Raw genomic sequence first — 20222 nt, 5'->3', positions numbered from 1 at the left:
ATTTATTATACACTGCTCAAAAAAATAAAGGGAACACTTAAACAACAGAATATAACTCCAAGTAAATCAAACTTCTGTGAAAACAAACTGTCCACTTAAGAAGCAATACTGATTGACAATCAATTTCACATGCTGTTGTGCAAATGGAAATTATTGGCAAATATCAAGACACCCTCAATAAAGGAGTATTTCTGCAGGTGGGGACCACAGGCCACATCTCAGTACCAATGCTTTCTGGCTGATGTTTTGGTCACTTTTGAATGTTGGTTGTGCTCTTACACTCATGGTAGCATGAGACGGACTCTACAACCCACAGAAGTTGCTCAGGTAGTGCAGCTCATCCAGGATGGCACATCAATGCGAGCTGTGGCAAGAAGGTTTGCTGTGTCTGTCAGCGTAGTGTCCAGAGGCTGGAGGCGCTACCAGGAGACGTGGAGGGGGCCATAGGAGGGCAACAACCCAGCAGCAGGACCGCTACCTCCACCTTTGTGCAAGGAGAAACAGGAGGAGCACTGCCAAAGCCCTGCAAAATAACCTCCAGCAGGCCACAAATGTGCATGTGTCTGCACAAACTGTTAGAAACCGACTCCATGAGGGTGGTATGGGGGCTTCACGTCCACAGATGGGGGTTGTGCTCACAGCCCAACACCGTGCAGGACGCTTGCCATTTGCCATAGGACATCAGGATTGGCAAAGTCGCCACTGGCACCCTGTGCTCTTCACAGATGAAAGCAGGTTCACACTGAGCACATGTGACAGACGTGACAGAGTCTGGAGACGCCGTGGAGAGCGATCTGCTGCCTGCAACATCCTTCAGCATGACCGGTTTGGCAGTTGGTCAGTAATGGTGTGGGGTGGCATTTCTTTGGAGGGCCGCACAGCCCTCCATGTGCTCGCCAGAGGTAGCCCGACTGCCATTAGGTACTGAGATGAGATCCTCAGACCCCTGTGAGACCATATGCTGGTGCGGTTGGCCCTGGGTTCCTCCTAATGCAGGACAATGCCAGACCTCATGTGGCTGGAGTGTGTCAGCAGTTCCTGCAAGATGAAGGCATTGAAGCTATGGTCTGGCCCGCCCGTTCCCCAGACCTGAATCCGATTGAGCACATCTGGGACATCATGTCTCGCTCCATCCACCAACGTCACGTTGCACCACAGACTGTCCAGGAGTTGGCGGATGCTTTAGTCCAGGTCTGGGAGGAGATCCCACAGGAGACCATCCACAACCTCATCAGGAGCATGCCCAGGCGTTGTAGGGAGGTCATACAGGCACGTGGAGGCCACACACAATACTGAGCCTCATTTTGACTTGTTTTAAGGACATTACATCAAAGTTGGATCAGCCTGTAGTGTGTTTTTCCACTTTAATTTTGGGGGTGACTCCAAATCCAGGCCTCCATTGATTAACAAATTTGATTTCCATTGATGATTTTTGTGTGGTTTTGTTGTCAGTACATTCAACTTTGTACAGAACAAAGTATTCAATGAGAATATTTCATTCATTCAGATCTAGGATGTGTTATTTGAGTGTTCCCTCTATTTTTTTTGAGCAGTGTATATTTTAGGAGTCGGAGTCGGTCCATTTTATACCGACTCCACCAAAATGAGCACCGACTCAGACTCCACAGTCCTGTAACAGAGGATTGATAATATTCAGAAATGAAAAAAAAAAACAGTATGGGAGCCGGGTGGTTTTTCTCAATCCAATCTAGCCCCCAATCCATTTTAATGCCGTGGCGTAAACCAGTACTGCCATTACCGGAAAATGAGGAAGGATAATTAAAGCCGCCATCAAGCTCTTATGTGTGACTCAGTGGTGCATGAACAAGAAGGATTCATTGGTTTTTCCCTATTCAGTGGAGCTGTATAGAGCGGTCATTGTCACAGGATTACGGCACATTCCCATGCTAGGTGATACTACACCTCCCCCATTCACGTTAACCCCCATATCCAGACCCTGACTACGACTACGCTGGGCACAGACACATTCCGACCAGGGTTCCAAAATTTTTGGAAAAAATTTAAAGTTACGGTCAATACATCGGTCCAAAACAAAACATCTAATGAGGACGACACACGTCTCCGCTCCTACTCCGAAAATTTGGGGCAGCCGCCGTCACCAATAAAATCTCATGTTCAGGGCAATGTGAGTTATTACCGCAAAGCTCCTTCTTGTTACAGGAGAGGTTCCCATGATAACATTACATTAGGGGATTACCAGTCAAGCGATTGCCCAATAGTTTCCATAGGAGAAACTTCAGTAACGATGAAAGTGGCACCATAACAAGGGCAAACATGCGGCATGAGGGGGCTCTAAAATGAGCCTAAAAAGCTATGACGCCCCCTGCGCCTCTCCTGTGATATGGCCTCCAATATATGACAAGGTGTCAGTATTTCGGGGCTTATGTTACCGACACTCATCCTGTCTGCGCTTATTAATGAGCTCCGGCTCCGCTCTTCCGTAATTGCTGCCAGATTAAAATACCGGCTCTCGGAATTTTATTTTTATCATCATTCATAATTCCGGTATAATCCCGACACTTTAAAGTGCTGAAAATATTAATCTCGCACATCCTCCTTAAGTCTCAGGAGATTTTTTTTCAGTTTTGTGCTCTCGTTTTTTTTTTTCTTCTTCTAAGAGCCATAACTTTTTTTTTTTTTTTTACATGTCCAGCAAAAGAAAAAAGCCTAATACAGCTAAATTGTAAATGACACTGTTCTTTTTATCATATAATGTAGTGAACAGAATAAAAATCCACATATAAAATAAAAAATAATGGCGGCATTGCGTTTTTATTTTTTTCTTCTTCTTTTTTTTTTGTTCCATTTTTATAAATAAAATGACCTGCCAACGTGACTGGTGTAATGATGGTGATACCAAACTTTTTCGATTTTAGTGATTAAAAAAAAAATTCAGAACAGAAAAAAAATTGTCTTGCGTCACCGTATTTTGACACCTGCAATCTTTAATTTTTCTGTGGATGGAGCTTGGTGAGGGCTTGATTTTTTACATGTAGTGCGGTACTTTTTATTGACACCATTTTGTATTATGTATGACGTTTTGATCGCTTTTTATTGCATTTTTTGAGGAGAGGTGTGATGACCGAAAATAAACAGCAATTCTGACATTTTAAATTTTTTTTTTACCCCCTTAAAGCGTTTCCCTTACGGGATAAATATTATATTTTTATTACTTTGTGCAATCACAATGTTAATTTTTTCTATTTTTATTACATTTCGCCATCTACTTTTCGCCCAATAAATGACGGTTAGCAATGGCTGGGACCTTTCCTCGTTTTACTAGCGCTTATTAGTCACATGTTGGTATCACTTGTCCTCCTCCTGGTTTCGGAGTCCAGCATTGCATGACACCAACGTGTGCACGGTGACAATAGCGTGGAAATCAGATCCTCTCCCACTGGGTTCTCATTACCTCCCATAGTTCCTCTGGGCATTAGACATACAATACTGATGCCCAGTGGAAAATGGTAAAGATTTAGCCACAGTCCCACAGGGTCTGTGCGCCAGCTGAAACTGAGATCTTTTCACGCCAATTCATGTAACTCAACCAGGTCACTGCTCAGCTGAGCTTTCAATGCAATTTTTTGGTGCCACCCATGAGAAACAGTGGGAACTGTTAGGCCATGTTCACACATGCCACAGAATGAGCATTTTCATTGCCTAAATCAAAGACTAAACGTGTGAGCATAACCTTGAATCAGGGCTATCCTCAAAGAAGTGGCAGGTCTAATGTAAATATAATGCAAATTTGACTTACATAGGAGCTTAAAGGGGTTGTCCACCTTTGGAAACAATTTCTTTTCTTTTATCGCATGCAATTGGGGCTAAAAATCATTTTTGTAATTGGGTTCTATTAAACATTTTGCACCGTTTGCCTTCTACAGCAATTTCTGGCTGCAGAATGAGTTAACTGAAAATCTGTCAGTGAGCTCATTCAAGATTAAACTATGGGAGAATTTTTATATTTTATCTATTGTTTTCTTTTATTTAGGACCACAGACCCATCAAAGTTGAATGTGCAGGAAACAAAGAGGCAAAACTGTGCACATTTTTAATGCAAAAATTATTTTTAGCCCAAAATATTAAATAACAAAAAAAAAAAGAACATTTTGCGTCGGCGTCATTCTATACACCACGGTCTTACAACATTAATTTCAGTCTGTTTACCACGGAGATAAATCAATGATACCTCTGATCATGTCCTGTCAGGCTCTTCACCTTCACATGAACTTAGCTGTCAGGACTAATGCCGTCGCGCCGGGACTTTATGTGCCGCCAAACAGTGCATAGGAAGCGGCTGATGCCTGATCCGATATATCCTCTCAAAATAGTTGGCTTACGGGCCTAGTCATTGTGCCCACAGGACGGTGGCATTTTAAAAAAGTGGCAAAAATGCCTCCCACTTGATCACACGCTCACATATGGCAGCATTTCCAGCAGCACAAAGTATTTCAGGAGAGGGAAAAATACATATGAAACTAACCCATGACGAGGTTAGTGGAACGAAGGTTGAAGGGAGGTCGCAGACAGACTAGAGAAGAAGAAGAATCGGGTTACCACAGCAGCACAAAGTATTTCAGACTTTAAGTAATTTTCTCTTTTTTTTGCCCAATTCACTATTGACTCTTTTTTTTTTTTTTTAAAGGGAAACTGAAGGTTATTCTTGGTTTTTCATATTTAGTAGGCACTTGAAATGTATGCAGATAGGTGAGTTTTTGGTTCCTGAAACCCCCACCGATCACGCAACAGACCCCCCGAGAACAGCTCAACCAGGAGCATACAGCCCAGAGTATGAATCCAGTAGAAAGCAGTCAACCTTGTCCTGAAATACTCTGCTCTACTGGTGGCAACCTGCTCAAGTCTCTAACCTCAGTGAACAGGTCACTGCCCGCTGCCACAATCAGCAAAACACGCTTCTCCCGTCGCAGTGATCTGATTGGCTACAAGGTGTTCTATCCCCGCCCACTTCCCCATGCAGAAAAAAAAAGGCATAAAAAGGTGAAAAAAAAAAGTGTATAAATAAAGCTTTTCTTATGGATGGCACAAAACCACGGCGTAATCACAGCTGGTAACAACTATGGGGCGCAATTGTTTAGGAGGCATAAAGGGTGAAAGGAGGCCGAAAATAAAAAAAAGTATTAAATGGATGAATGGGACATAAAGGGACTCCATACTGTCAGGACAAAAAGCATTCTGTAGAGACAAAAAGTCAATGACACAAAGTAAAGCTCCACACAGAAGCGGTGAGGACGCTCCTGCCAAGAACAGAAGGGTTACATTATTACTATTCAGAATTGTGTCTGACACATTGTCACGAAAAGGCCAAAAACAAGTCCTATTGTCTGATACCAGACAGAAGATTTCATCATTTCCAACCTATACAAAACTACAATTCCCAGCATATCATGCCCCAGGCACAGGCTGGAGATCACGGACTTACACTCATTTTTTTATGCCGGGCCCCAAACATAAATTGACGATATGGTCCCGAATTTTCAGAAACTAACCTGGCAAAGTCAGTCAGGTCCCTGTCTATAAAAGTATATGGTTTATGCAAACTCCACCCAAAAGTGGGAGTCCCCAACTGGTTTTGCCATTTTCGACAGCAAACCTGAGGGGGGATTTAAAGGGGTCATTCCCATCTTCATAAAATGGAGTATTGTTGGATAGTCTTTGTAAAAATGATCAACTTTGCAATTTACCGCTTTTTAAAATTTTTATTGGTTATTGAGATATTAACACTTTTCTTTTGTTTACAGGTCGTTGCCTTGGAGACCGACCACCGCTGTTAGATAAGGGAACATGCACAATGCTCACAAGATCTTTTCTATTGAGCCTATCAGGACTGTTTTGAAGATGGCCATGATCCCCGAAGCGCACTGTTAGCTCCTAATCTTGGCTGGCTTCAGTGCAGCGCTTACAAGTCAGACAATAGCAGTGGTGGTCGGTCTCCTAGGCAACAAGCTGTAAACAAAAGAAAAGTGTTAATATCTCAAGAACCAATGAAAATTTTAAAAAGGAGTAAATTGCAAAAGTGCTCGTTTTTACAAGCCCTATCCAACAAGATCACATCTATAAAGATGGGGAATAACCCTTTAAATGTTGCTATTTTATTAATCAAGATGTTGGGAAGTATGATGTTGAGCCAGGCATAGCCGTTGTGGAACTACAACACCCATCATTATGCCTGGTAGGGAGGAAGGGGGGGGGTGGAGAGGTTGGGATTCAGGATTGTCAGCACCTAGAGCAAACATTACTTCAATGCAGGAAACCCACCCTCTTCCCGCTTTCAGAAATAACAGAAGCTAAAATTAGCGTTTCTCTTCACACAGCCTCCAGACTTGAGGATTTCTTTGAAGACGTAAGCGCCGAACCGCTGTTTCTTATCCATTTGGTACCACTCCGCAGAATAGGAAGCCGCTATATCTAGCATTAGATATCTGATCAATCATGGTTGTCCCCACAAACATCAGGAGGTCAGAAGACCCCACAGACATTAATATATCAATCTAGATTTAGGCTTAGGGGGTAAGTTATGTGTATGCAGAAGCCACCTGACTTTTGGGACGTAGCACGCAGCTTTGCTCCTCTATTAAACACCTAATCCCGCTCCGCAGCTGACTCCTACATTTTTTTGGGGGGGAGGGGAGAAGGGCGTTGCACCGGCAGAACAGGTTCATAGCCGGGTCTACAAGTCTATATAGATTTAAAGACTGGGCCAGAAGTAATAATATTGTAATGGGACCTGTATAACTTAGTCCACGGTGACCTGTCGAAATATGGCGTGCAACAAAGAAAAACAATTAATGCGACCGTAATGCAGCGGTTATAATGGTGCAACGGCGTGATCGGCGAGCAATGCCATACTGCTAAACAGTCCTAGTCACAGAGTAAAGTTGCAGGACCTTGGGCCCAATGGCCACAGGATACTGGTGCAACAACGACGTCGCGCCAACTCGGCTAATCAAGAGGTATAAAGGCAACCAGGATGCCGGGGGTGGATAATTCCTACCACAGAAGTCAACCGGACTGGATGTCAGACCAAATCTTTTTTTGTTCAAACTCCGTTTACAGCCAAACCGAAATCTAGTTGCAACAAACTTTTTGGTTTCGCCGAGCCGTAAGCTTTACTGAAAAGTCTTTTTAGGCAATGCCCCAATGTATATGGAACGTTCAGCAATGGCATAAGGGCTACAGTACATTAAGCAAAAACTATTAGCTATTCTGCAAGACACCCCAAAAAGCGAAGTGACAGCCCATTATAGGCAAAAGAAAAACAAACAAGAAAAGAGACAACGGAAACCAAGGAAAATGTCGCCATTATATGCAAACACGAGTGAGTAGTGAGTAAACACTGCACAGTTCCTCGCTCCATTGTTCTCCGTGGTACAAGCTGATAAGACCAAACACGTCGTACACTAGAAACACTGAAGGAAAACATAAAAACAAAAGAGTTCCTGCAGATGTAGCAATTATGACAAATCACGGTATTATCACTGCGATTACTAAAAACACTGTGACCAAAACGCGTGAACGCAGCCTTTAGGTGGACATAAAATTTTCAACTGCGGATTTTGCCGCGAATTAGTGAAAATCCGCAGCGTTTACACTACTTGTTAATGTATCCTTAAATGGGCAATTGGCGCTGATTGCTTCTGTATCGGGAGAGGAAAGACGCTGCTGATGTTGAAAGGGCACCTGTCCTAATAATTACATCGATGCGAGCAGCGCCAAATAACCAAAAATAAAAATGGACAATATTTTTGGCACTTCCAGCTGAAGCAACATTTATCACCTACCCCCAGCCGTTGTGTATGGGTGGGTATACCTCTGGAAATACTACAGATCCCGAGGACAAGGGTCAGCACTGGGCCATCTTCATCAGTCCCATAGATATTAACCACTGCTCAGTTCTAACGAGGGTATAAGACCCTTGTTCTCAGGATTGTGGTAGAATCTCCAGCGATCATACAACTATTGCCTATCACTGGGCCAGCTCCTTTAAGGAGTGCCATACATAATCATGCACAGTGCCTATAGCCCAATAATGACGGCCCACACACGATTCCTGAGGCATACATATACCCATAGTTAGACAATATTAATCACATTTATACAACGTCATCTTACCTGCTCGGCCCCATATACTGTGGCAAATTGGACAAAGTCCTCCATTTTCACAAAGCCATCTTTATCTCTATCCAGGGCTTCAAATACCGCTCGAAGACGGGCCAGCTCGTCCCCAGCACAAGGAGAGTTATTGTCCAGCGTAAATGCCAAAAGTGGATCACAGTCACCGAATGGTATAATGGCAGAGGCTGAATCCTGGGAGTCACGTGATCTCAACTTGATACCCTCAAAGGGTGAACCTGTACCGGTCAACGGTAGCTCTCCATTGGTCATAATTGAGGACAAAGTGGGCCCAAGAATAGAGTCCGACTTAGGTTTATGTGAAGGGACAAGATCATCAGAGGAGTCCGGATAATCCGTGGTGTCTGGCTTTAGTTCAGGTAGATATTCTATCTCATGTGGTGACACCTCCACAACCTGAAGACGGGCATCCAACTCAAGTTCTGTTGATGTAGACATGTCCAATGGTGAAACATTTGTAGGCAAAATATTATCCACGTGGTCATCCGAGTCACTCAACAACTCCAAGGGATCTGTTACTACAATCACTGGCAACAGTGTACTTTCAACAGGTGACTCTAAACCTAAGGAATCTTTGTCATTGATCAGCTGTGGACTGGACTGGCCAAACCAGCTTGAAATAAGAGGAGAATCCGACTGAGAAAACAAGGAGTCGTCCAAATTGTTACTAGTAGTGGATTTATCCATAGAATTGGAGGACAAACATGAGGGATCAGATGAATCAGTGGTGTCCACCACAATTTCAGAAGAAGTCCTTGGGGTGGGTTGTAAAAGCGATTCACTAGGCAGTTCGTGGTGCACCCTGGAGGGCTCAAACAATAAATCCAAGTGATAAAAGTCTGCAGAATCGAGGAAACTAAGGTCAAGGGTAGGGCTGTCACTATTATGGGTGTGGGGTTTGGAAGGTGGGTCAGATTTGAGATCTTTTTGGAAAATGGTTTTAAGAAATTGGTCAACTTCAACGTTACAGTCTTTCGGATCATTGGTGGAAATGAGTGACTGTTCATTTTGTGAGTCTATTACATGGTTAGTTTGTAAGTGTGAAAAAACATCACAAAGGGACAGTAAGTCATCAGATAGGGTGGGGTCTGCTTCAGGGGTCATGTGGCTAAAGTCTAAAGGGGTATCTAGACAAAATATTGAAAAAGAGTCTTCGGGTTCATCATGTTGCCTGGATGAGCTTTGTGAAGGTTCATAACAATGACTAACCTCCGAAAGTTCCACTGGGGGCAAATTTACCGTCCAGTCCCATGGGAACTGGAATTCCTCTGAAGTTTTACTGGGAGAATTAGTGTTAGATGGCGAGTTGTGGGTTACGGAGGAATCACACAAGGACAAATTGGTGTCGTTGAGTGTCCCATAGGTTTCTAATGGAGAAAAATGTGATGTAGTTGGAGACTCAGTGGGTTCACAAAAGGTTAATTGGTCAAACAAGGCCAAACTGGTGCTATGTGGAACAGAAGGTTCAGGTGGTGCAAAGGTTTCTAAAAACTTAAAGTGGTCAATACTGGGTGCTAACAAAAATTCATTGAATGGTATTTCACCAGTGGTGGGAACCACAGCAGGTTCTGGCAAGGGTAGTACATCTAAACTTGGTGTGACAAAGGATTCAGACAAAGGCAAATGGTCAGTATCTAGGGTAAGGGAGGAATCAAACAAGGGACACTCAATACTATACAAAGGGTCAGAGTTATGGGGCAAGGATAAAACATCAGTGCTGGAACATGGAGAAGGAGCTAGACGGGTCGGGCCAGGGGTACCAGTTAATTCAAAGAGAGGGAAGCGGTTGAAGTCCCGATGGCCAGTATGGGGTGGTTGTTCAAAATGGGACATATGCTTATTCCTAAGGCCTAAATGGGTTTCAAGTTGTTGCAAAATATCACCATTGGTGACCAAATCGGGTTGAGTCTGTGGAAACTGGTCACCATTGCTGCATGCTTCAGATTGGGACAAATCATCATAGGGACTTAGATTAAATTCAGACTGGGGTAACTGCTCATTTTCTTGGCTTAAAGAGGTTTCCAATGGGGACAACTGGTCAATATTAGGCCTCAGGTAGAATTCCATCTGAGTCAATGGGGCACCGTTAGCACCTAAACATTGACCCATCCAGTCATTATTATTTTCAGGGTGCACATCAAATTCAGTCTTGGTCAACTGATTGATATCGGGGCCTGAACAGGATTCAGACTGGGGTAACTGGTCATTATGGGGACTCAAGGGGCATTTGGCAATGGAAAATTGGTCATCAGACAGTTGGTCGGTATCGGGGCTCAGACAGGCTTCAGGCACCGGCAATCGGCCATCAAGGGGCCTACAAGGTTCAGTCTGGTCAATATCAGTTACATATGGCAACTGGTCAGTTTTAGGAGTTATGAGGTGATCACAAACAGGGATATGGTCAACATCATGGGCTAAAAAAGTTTCAGACAGGAAGAAGTCATCATCCGTGGTCATATAAGACTCAGGTCTATCATCCAAATCAATACTGGACATGGCCAGTAGCAAATTGCCAGTGGCAGGATCCATGGAGGAGCAATCTATCTGCAACTGGTCTGAGCTATTGGCCAAATTTAATTGAAGCCCAGGCAAGTGCCCAATGTCAACAGTCTCAGAGAATGGAGGTAAGGGTACATGTTCTGAGTCTAAAAACTTTTCAATCGTAGACAACTGGTCATTGTCAGTCAGTTGGTCAGTATTTTGGTCCAACCGGGATTCAGATTTTGGTAAATGTTCCACGTCAGCAATCAAACAGGCTTCAGAAGCGAGTAAAGTCTCCAGATTGGGAACTATGAGATGGCCTATGTCAGGAATAGTCTCACTTTCAGTTAACTGTCCATCACCAGGCTCAAAATACGTATCACCTAAAGTCAACCGGTCAGTGATGGAGGTTGAGGATTTAAATGCAGACAACTCATAATGGTCAGGGGCCAGGAAAGGGTCACAAAGGGACAATTCGTCAGCTTCATGGGCCATTGAAGAAACACCCTCACTCAAATTGTGCGTAGAGAAAGGCAAATGGGCATTATTGGGGCACATAGAGAGTTTAAACCAAGGCAACTGGTCAGATTCATGTTCCAGAATAGATAAAGAATTAGGAATTTGGTCAACCTCAAGCGATATTTCGGGCTGGGTCAATTGGTCAGTGGTGGGAATCAATGAAGACAAACACTCTATTGACATCTCAGTGTCGTGGGCCATGAAGGAATCAGCTAGACTGAAAGTTTCAATCCCAAAGTCTAAACAGTGAGGGTCAATATGAGGGTCCAACTCAAAAAGTTCACTAGTGCCCAAATGGGATTCAGGCTGGGTTATCTCAGGGCAAAAATATGCTAATGGGTCGACATCATAATCTCTAAGGGGTTGGGATTGGGGCAAGTTCTCACTATTGGAAGCTTCAGAATGGGGTAACAAGTCAGAGGTCACAAAGATTTTAGGTAAAGGCAACAATTCAGACTCCAAGTTGTCTACACAGAGGTCGAGAGAAGTTTCAGAAGGGCAAGGGAGGCCATAGTCAGAGGTCAAAAAGAACTCTGGTTCGGAATGGGGTAAATGGTCAAGGATAGGGTCAAAATAAGTGGATTGGGGAAAATCTTTAGAGACCACAGATGACTCAGGTAGGGGCACTTGTTCGTGGTCCAGGTTAAATTGGGAGTCAGACGGGGACAAATGATCAGTATCAGGAACCAAATAGGGATGGGGCAGTTCTTCACGGTCCACAACAGACAAAGGCAACTGTTCCTGGTCGGTGTCCGAATTCAATTTAGTCTGGGGCAAGGTTTCAGAGTCTGGGTCCAAATTTGACTCTGACTGGGGCAATTGATCAGTGTCGGGAACCAAACATGAATTTATTTGGTTGTCTACAAAAGATTCAGCTAGGGTCAACTGTTTAGGGTCAGGTTCAACATTAGACTGGGGCAGCTCATTAGGGTCTAGGACCAAACAGGGGGCACTCTGGGTCAACTGCGAGGACTCCGACTGGGGCAGTTTATCAATGACAGCGACCAATGTTTCAGACTGGGGCAAACAGTGTTCTAAATTAGGATGATGTGAATTACAGTGGGGCAACAGTTCTACGTCAGGGTCTAACGAGGGTCTAACAGAACCGGACTGGTCAGTAATTAGAGGTAGACAAGACTCCAAGGGAGCAATTTGGTCGTTTTTGAAGGCTTCCTCGATACCTTGGTGCGGCATCTGCTCCAGATCTGGTGATAAACTATTCATGGGCACTGGAATCAGATCTAAGGCAGATACCAGGGAGTCTCGGTCAGATTTGAGCAGGGAATGAAGATAATCAGCCGACGGGGGAAAATCAACTTCGTGGTTGTGCTCCGATTCTTGGCTGAAGGGAGCTGGGCATAGGGGCAGGTGGGCATTTTCTGATGGTACGATGATCAGAGGAGGCATCGGATCATCCATAGAGGGTTTATAAAATGGGGGATTCTGTGCATGGTCTGGGGGTAATAAATTTAAAGTGCAAAGAGTGAGTCTACCGTCCTCCTCTCCAGTCCAGGGCTCAGCGGTGGCACGCGGAGACTGGCAGTGCCCGGCCCCCAGCTGATGCCCCTCTCCTGTTCCCAGTAAGGGCTGATCATGTTGGGACAGGAGAGGGTGGGGAGCAGACATGAGCTCACCCTGCTCATCCAGGATTTCTAGCCTGGGCTGCAGTGCAATGCACCCCTTCTCCTCTGCATTCATCAGAAATAAGCCCCCCACTACCTGCTGGGGGGTGATCAGGTCCAGAGCTTGCCCCCTCATGACACCCCAGGCAGTCACATGAGGGTCCCCCTCCATCTTCATCAGAAGCTGTTGGGCTCAGCACTTGCTCACATCATGTCCTCTCTCCATCATACTCCATGCTTGGTAATATACCAGATCCTTAGTGAAATGCCCACCTCCTCCCAATTCAAAGAGAGGGGCTCAATGCCAGTGGCCCTCACCTGTCCTGGGGGCCATCCTATTTGCAGCAGAGCAAGTAATCCAGGCTGCAAGGCGCAGCAGATCCAGAGGCGATCACGTCGGGAGACAGATCGGACGACCAGCTGCCGTCTGCACACAGGGTAGCGCGGTCACCGTGCTGTAGAATGGGGCCTGGCTGTTGATTTATGGCCGAAAATCGGAATCCAGCGGCACCTCCATCCGATAGACTGCAGGATACTGAGATAGGGAGGCTGGGAGAAAAAGGAGGAGCGACAGGAGGAGGAGGAGGAGGATGGCGGCTGGGGGAGAGGAGAGAGCAGCTCTGTGTGTGCTGTGTACTGATCTGCTGAGGATGGGGGTGATGAGCGCAAAAATAGGGGTATTACTCCAACCTCCCTCCTATAGACTGGACAATGGGTCAGTAGAACCCTTGAAGGACTGATTAGAATGTTGACAAATCAGTTAAAAATTCGAATTCTCAGGATTGATTTAACCCTTTGTGTTCAAGAAAACACCCAGCGATAACACGTTTATGCCTTGCAAAAACCTAAGCGTGTCAGATTTTTTTGTGACTATTGCGGAAAAACAATTTCTTCCACTGACCTTACTCACAACCGTACATCTGCGTAATGGGGTCACCACAACGCACTGCCGGATCCGAAATATGAGCCATACTAAGGACTCAGCGCTAGAACTCCTCCGACACAGATATTAAAGGGTTATTCCCATCTTCATTGCGAGAAAACAAGCACTTTTGCAATTTACTGCTTATTAAAATTTGCAGCCATTCATGAGATATTAACACTTTTCTTTTGTTTACAGCTCATTGCCTTGGAGACCGACCGCCGCTGCTGTCATATAAGCACTGGCCAAAATTAAGAGGTAATAACGCGCTCCAGCAATCCTGGCCAGCTCCAAAACAGTGCTTACAAGCTGATAGAAAAGAGCTTGTAAGCACTGCACATGTTCTGATGTCTGGCAGCAGTGGTCGGACTCTAAGGCAACCAGCTGTAAATAAAACTCTTAATATGTCAAGAACGGCTGAAAATTTTAATAGGATTTGTACACATGACGTTTTTTAAACTCAGACAAATATGGAAAAGACACTACAGAAACCTCTGGTGTATTTTTCCTGGAGCGTCTTTTGTGCTGTTTTTTTTTTTGTTGTTTCCTGAGCATTTTCTCAAACGTTTTAACGCCTGAATTTTTTTGGAGCGTATTTCTATGGTTTTTGTGAAGACTTATTTACTTTAGGTTTTTGGTCTTTTTTTCCATTAAATTATTAAGCAAAGACTATGAGAAAATTCTCCAACATCTCCAGGCTTCTTTTCATCTTTCCCATTGACTTGTATTGTGTAGCACAATTGTATTCTTTAATTTTTTTATTCCTGATGCTGTTTTTCTAAACATATTTTTCCCCAAGCGGTTATAAGCGTCTGGTTTCTGACACGTTTTTCGAAGAGTCTTTTTCCTGAAGTCTTTTAAACTGGAGCGAACCCGCAGAGTTTTTCAAGCAAAAGACACTTCAGGAAAATCTAGAGTTTTCTTGAAGTGTCCTTTGTGTCTTTTCTCGGTCGTTTCCCAAGTGTTTATTCTGATCTTTGTTTTTCCATCGCTTTCTTTTTTGAGAGGTTTTTCTTATGATTTTTGTAAAGTCTTTTTACAAAAAAATGAATAAAACGCTCCAAAAAGACGTCTTACAGGCATCTTTTGAGCTTTCCCATTGACTTGTATTGTATAGTACAATTGTATTGTTGTTGTTTTTTTTCCTGAAGCACTTTTTTCCACCAGCTTTTAGGAGGGCTTTCCTATCGGTTTGTAAAGTCTTTTTACTATAATTTTATTGCAGTGTCCTTTTATTGAAGCGTTTTTATAAGCCTCTTTTCCATGAAGCGTTTTTCCTGACATCAGAGGAATGGACGTGTCACTTCTTTTAATCACCTGGCGGTATTCGATTCCTCAAGCGGCGTAAAGACGTCCAAAAGCTCGAAAAAAAAAAGGTACCTCAGAAAAAAACATGTTCCAAGTCATTTTTCCATAGTAATGCACATGTTCAACCTTTTGAACTTTTTTTTAGAGGTTTTACAGGAAGAATCTGACTGAAAAAAATGGGCACATACTCTAAGAGTTTTTTTGAGACGGTCAAAAACAACGAGTTTTCTAGTGCAAGCAACTTCTTTGGAGAGTTTTTGAGGAGTTTTTTGTTTCCTGAAGTGATTTTGAACAGTTTTTCAATCGTTTTTGCAGTTTTCTTTTTGTTTTTTCTTCTTTCAGCCTTCTGATTGAACAGTGCCTAGTTTGGAGCGTTTTCCATCAAGAGACGCTTTAAAAAAGTGATACGCACATTTTATTTTTTCCCACCAGAAACCTGAAGCGGAGGAACAATGCTCCAAAGACCGAATGTATAAACAGCAAGGTGGTTGTAGAATAGAAATATACTGTATGGAAGTCTTTCAAGCGTGTTTTAGAGATTTTTCCGGCATTTTTTTATGGAGCGGACCTGCTCTAAAAGACTCTTCAAAAAATTCAGTGTGCACATAACCCAACACTCCGCATACATTGCATGTAAATGGGGTATTTGCGAAATCTGCAATTTTTTGTCTTCATTGCTCATTCTGTTCTTAAATTCGGACTGGGAAAACCCAGCAGATTTACCACATGAACGCGGATCACGGCCGCTGGCCGGCACTCAGATTTCTGACTCTGATCCTCTAGTATATACAAGGGAAAACCTGCAACTTCTTTCCCATGCGCCATTGTCCGCTTCCTCGGTACTGCCTTGTGTTACAATGATCTTTTTCCCCGATGTGACATGGTACAATTTTTGCTGTATGGACAGTCATGGACGAGGTGTAACCAGGCCTGAGGCGGGCACCTGCTATTCTTGGTATACTGGGTACGCCGGGTGTTTGGGAAGAAACACCTGGGAGTGGAGCAGCTGGATGTTCTGTGTGAAATTCCATGACATCATTCCCCAGGAGTCTTCACATGTATCTCAGTACCTGCGCTCACTCGCTCTTATATAATCCCATCCCCCGTCTCTCTGTGCAGTGACCTGACAGCGCCACATTTTCCGTCTTCGCTTTACAGAATATTACAGCTTCATCTAGTCTCACCGGGTCTTCAAAAAAAATAACCAAATTATCCTTAACATTCAGGTTTTTATTTTTCGATGTCCTCAATGTCAAGGATTTTCCTAAGTCAGGCCAACAGGACATATAAACCCAAATATTGCCTTGATCTGAGAGCAATAAAGTCACCTGTTAGTCCCTGATATATACACTGTTCATAGAATTCTGGATGTAATATGCTCCCTCCTTTGTTCTCTATAGGGTAGGGATGTCAAACCCAAACCCACAGAGGACCAAAATGAAAAACTTGGACAAAGTTGCGAGCCAACCAGTATACATTATAATGGGCCCCATATAGTCCTCCATACAGAATAAAGGGCCCCACATAGTCCTCCATACAGAATAATGGGCCCCACATAGTCCTCCATACAGAATAATGGGCCACACATAGTCCTCCATAGAGTATAACGGGCCCCACTTAGTCCTCCATACAGAATATTGGGACCACATAGTCCTCCATACACAATAATGGACCCCATATAGTCCTCCATACAGTATAATGGCCCCACATAGTCCTCAATACAGAATAATGTGCCCCACATAGTCCTCAATACAGTATAATGGGCCCCACATAGTCCTCCATACAGTATAATGGCCCCCACATAGTTCTCCATTCAGAATAATGGCCCCACATAGTCCTCCATTCAGAATAATGGCCCCACATAGTCCTCCATACAGTATAATGGCCCCACATAGTCCTCCAGACAGTATAATGGCCCCACATAGTCCTCCATACAGTATAATGGCCCCACATAGTCCTACATACAGTATAATGAGCCCCACATAGTCCTCCATACAGAATAATGGGCCTTACATAGTCCTCCATACAGTATAATGGGCCCCACAGTCATCCATACAGTATAATGGGCCCCACATAGTCCTCCCATACAGTAAAATGGGCCCCACATAGTCCTCCATACAGAATAATGGCCTCACATAGTCCTCCATACAGTATAATAGCCCCCACATAGTCCTCCATACACTATAATGGCCCCCACATAGTCCTCCATACACTATAATGGCCCCACATACTCCTCCATACAGTATAATGGGCCCCACATAGTCCTCCATACAGTATAATGGGCCCCACATAGTCTTCCATACAGTATAATGGGCCCCACATAGTCCTCCATACAGTATAATGGGTCCCACATAGTCCTCCATACAGTATAATGGCCCCACATAGTCCTCCATACAGAATAGTGGTCTTTATATGGGGACCCCTCTTTGGTGCCTACAGGACGTATGGACAACCCAACAAGGGTTAATGGTGATAAGATAATACATTGCCATAGACCTGGTAATAAAAAATATCTGCAGATAGCTATGAACAGGAATCCCTGCCGAGAAGCGGGTGTTGACTGAAACTCTAAAATTAATGGGTGTCATTAAAAAAGTCAATACCCAGGGTACAGAAAGCGCCAGCTGCACCTCCGCTACCAACGCAACCAGCGATCATGTATCGGGAGCCGCAATCAAAATTATTATTATTTTACTAATAAACCAAATTTGTAATGGAGGGGGGAGAATTATTTTGATTGTAAGTGTATATATTAAAATGGGACCATAATGCTTTGAGGGAAGTGGCCATCTTTGTTGATCCTTACAGAGGAGTGGCCATTTTTTATTTAAAGCCCTGGCATTAGCGCTAGTGATCCATTCGATTCGCACCTTGTCAGACCCAAACTCTCCATCACGGCCCATTTCACCCACGACCCAAAATGACTACACTTGTTTTTCCACGTTTTTACTATTCCGCCAGCCGAAGCTGAATTAATTGATTCCAACATGTCACATCAATTATTCAGTGCATTCCTGGTTTCTGCAGCAGGAAGCGGAGAGCCGGGGTACATCACATTAGGCCCCCCCTGTGAAGTCAGATCTCACTGCCAGCGGCAATCATGTTACAATGTGCAAGCATGGCCCTACTAACCATGGCGGGCGAGGGGCATGTGTGATATGGCCGTATTACTGAAGCTGGGCATCCCCATAACTGGGAATTAATGGAGGTGGAATGATATCATAGCACAATGATGTCATCACGCTCAATGGCGCTATCTCTCTGTTGACTTCAGGATAGACGTGAGGGAGCCATATTTTTCTGCAGATTTCACCACTGAAATGGCAAAGTGTTAAAATCAGCAGCATAAATTGCTATTAAAATCTGTGAATTTCTGCTGCTGATTTTTTCTGCATATGGGGATTGGTGAAATCTCATCCACTTTGTGGATCTTCAACCATCAACTCTTTACGGAAAATTGGCCACACGCGAACCTACCTTTAGGCTGTGTTCACATACAGCAGCAATGCTGCGGCTGAGAACCACAAAAGCCCCCTATGCCTCTGCGGTCTTTCCCTACACAATCACTTAGGCAAGAGCTACACGGGAAATTTGTCCGCTACCGAATTTCACTCCGTGCCACTGCTACATTGTGACGCTTTAGAAGTGAATGGGATCGCATTGCGTCACCCGCACTAAAGCGACAAGCAAGTCGCCAAAAAACAATCTGACTCGGTTAGATTTGCAACTTGCTTGTCGCGGTCGTGTGGGTGTCATTCACTATCATAGTGCGACAATGTAGCAGCGGCACCGCGTGAACTCCTCAAAATTCTCAATATTTTTTTGTGCGCAAATTTACCTGTGGTGCGGATTTTTAACTCTTCAACTTGTCAATACTTTCTAGGGATTTTCAAATGGAAAGTCTGCGTCAAAAATCTGTGTCACTTTTTTCTGCAGATTAGCTGTGGAAAATCAGCAGAGCTGGTTCCCAGCTCATCCTTTGGGGACTTTTCTGCGCCAAATCTTACCGCTCGTTTAACCCTTTGAAACTGGGTGAAATCTGCAGCAAAAGTCGACTTCCTACATAACTCAAATATGCAGAGACTGGTACTGTAAGTGTATGTTCACACACAGCTTTTTCTTATGGATCTGTCAGGCTGCAAAAAAGTTTTTTTTTGCAGTTTTTTTCTGCATTGAACATTTTTTTGCTTCCTATGATTCAGCAGTCAAATTTGGAGCTTTTTTTTTTTCAGGCAAACACTTCAAAAAACAACGTTCCTTTTTTACTCTACGCTGAAGAATTGTGAGAAAAAAAAAGTTTTTTTTGTTTTTTTTTTCCACTGAAATACAAGAGGAATCATATTCAAAGAGTATTACATTTTTGGGGGGGATTTTGGAAAGGAATCTACGTCAAAAATCTCTTTTTGAACATTCTCTAATACACAGTAGATTTTCTGTTGAGAAAATCTGGTTGGCAAATCGGCTGCGTATGTGCCCCCTAGACCAGGTCTGACTTATTGCCAATAATTACATCGCAAATTCAAGATTCCGGATTTGATTGTAGATTTTTTTTTAAGACTTATTAAATCTAATAGGAAAAATCTGAGATTTTTTTTTTTTTTGCACAACAGAAATGGACATCTTGTGGATCCTTCTATCCTGGATGAGATTTGCGTCCGGTATCTGCTGTGGATTTAACCTGCTGAAATCCTCAAGTAAAATCCTCAGCAGTGTGCACTTACCCTTAAAGGGCTTATCCAAGATTAGAAAAACATGACTGCTTTCTTTCAGAAACAGCGCCGCCTATGACCATGGGTTGTGTCTGGTACTGCAACTCAGACCAATTCAATCGATTGGGGCTGAGTTGCAGTACCACACACGACCTATGGTCTAGGGTGGCGCTGTTTGTGGGAAAAAAAGCAGCCATGCTTTTCTACTCCTGGATAACCCAGAATATAATGGTTTCTTTTAGCACAATTACATGTGAAACATCAATATCAGCAATAGATGACGCTCATTATTGGGATCAGAGTGGCACGCAGCCTCTCTGCAGCACATCTCGTACTTTCTGACAGTGAGGATCCATCACTTGCAGATGCGTCTCCTCCAGAATGAAGAGCCCAGAACACAATGTCTCCCCTTCTACACGTCATCCTTTGTCGTAAGAGCCTGTACACACTCGGCCATTGTTCAGTGCTCCACGGGAATAAATAGAGCTC

At 43.7% G+C, this 20222-nt stretch overlaps 1 protein-coding gene across 2 annotated transcripts in view; it reads right to left on the bottom strand.

Annotated features, from left to right (window-relative positions):
• LOC141162306 (uncharacterized) overlaps positions 1 to 13376 on the bottom strand; it is a 50103-nt gene extending 36727 nt beyond the window's left edge. For both annotated transcript variants that reach the window (XM_073648278.1, XM_073648279.1), the window contains exon 1: positions 8152 to 13376. In XM_073648278.1, coding sequence (XP_073504379.1) covers positions 8152 to 12972 — 4821 coding nt within the window. In that variant the 5' untranslated portion in view covers positions 12973 to 13376. The remainder of the gene's footprint in view (positions 1 to 8151) is intronic.
• Positions 13377 to 20222: the final 6846 nt, after the last annotated feature.

The sequence above is a fragment of the Phyllobates terribilis genome, unplaced genomic scaffold (assembly GCF_046119375.1).
Source record: "Phyllobates terribilis strain yellow unplaced genomic scaffold, ASM4611937v1 Scaffold_9__5_contigs__length_417890890, whole genome shotgun sequence".
In the NCBI taxonomy this organism is placed as follows: domain Eukaryota; kingdom Metazoa; phylum Chordata; class Amphibia; order Anura; family Dendrobatidae; genus Phyllobates; species Phyllobates terribilis.
This window is presented reverse-complemented; position numbering and strand designations above follow the sequence as displayed.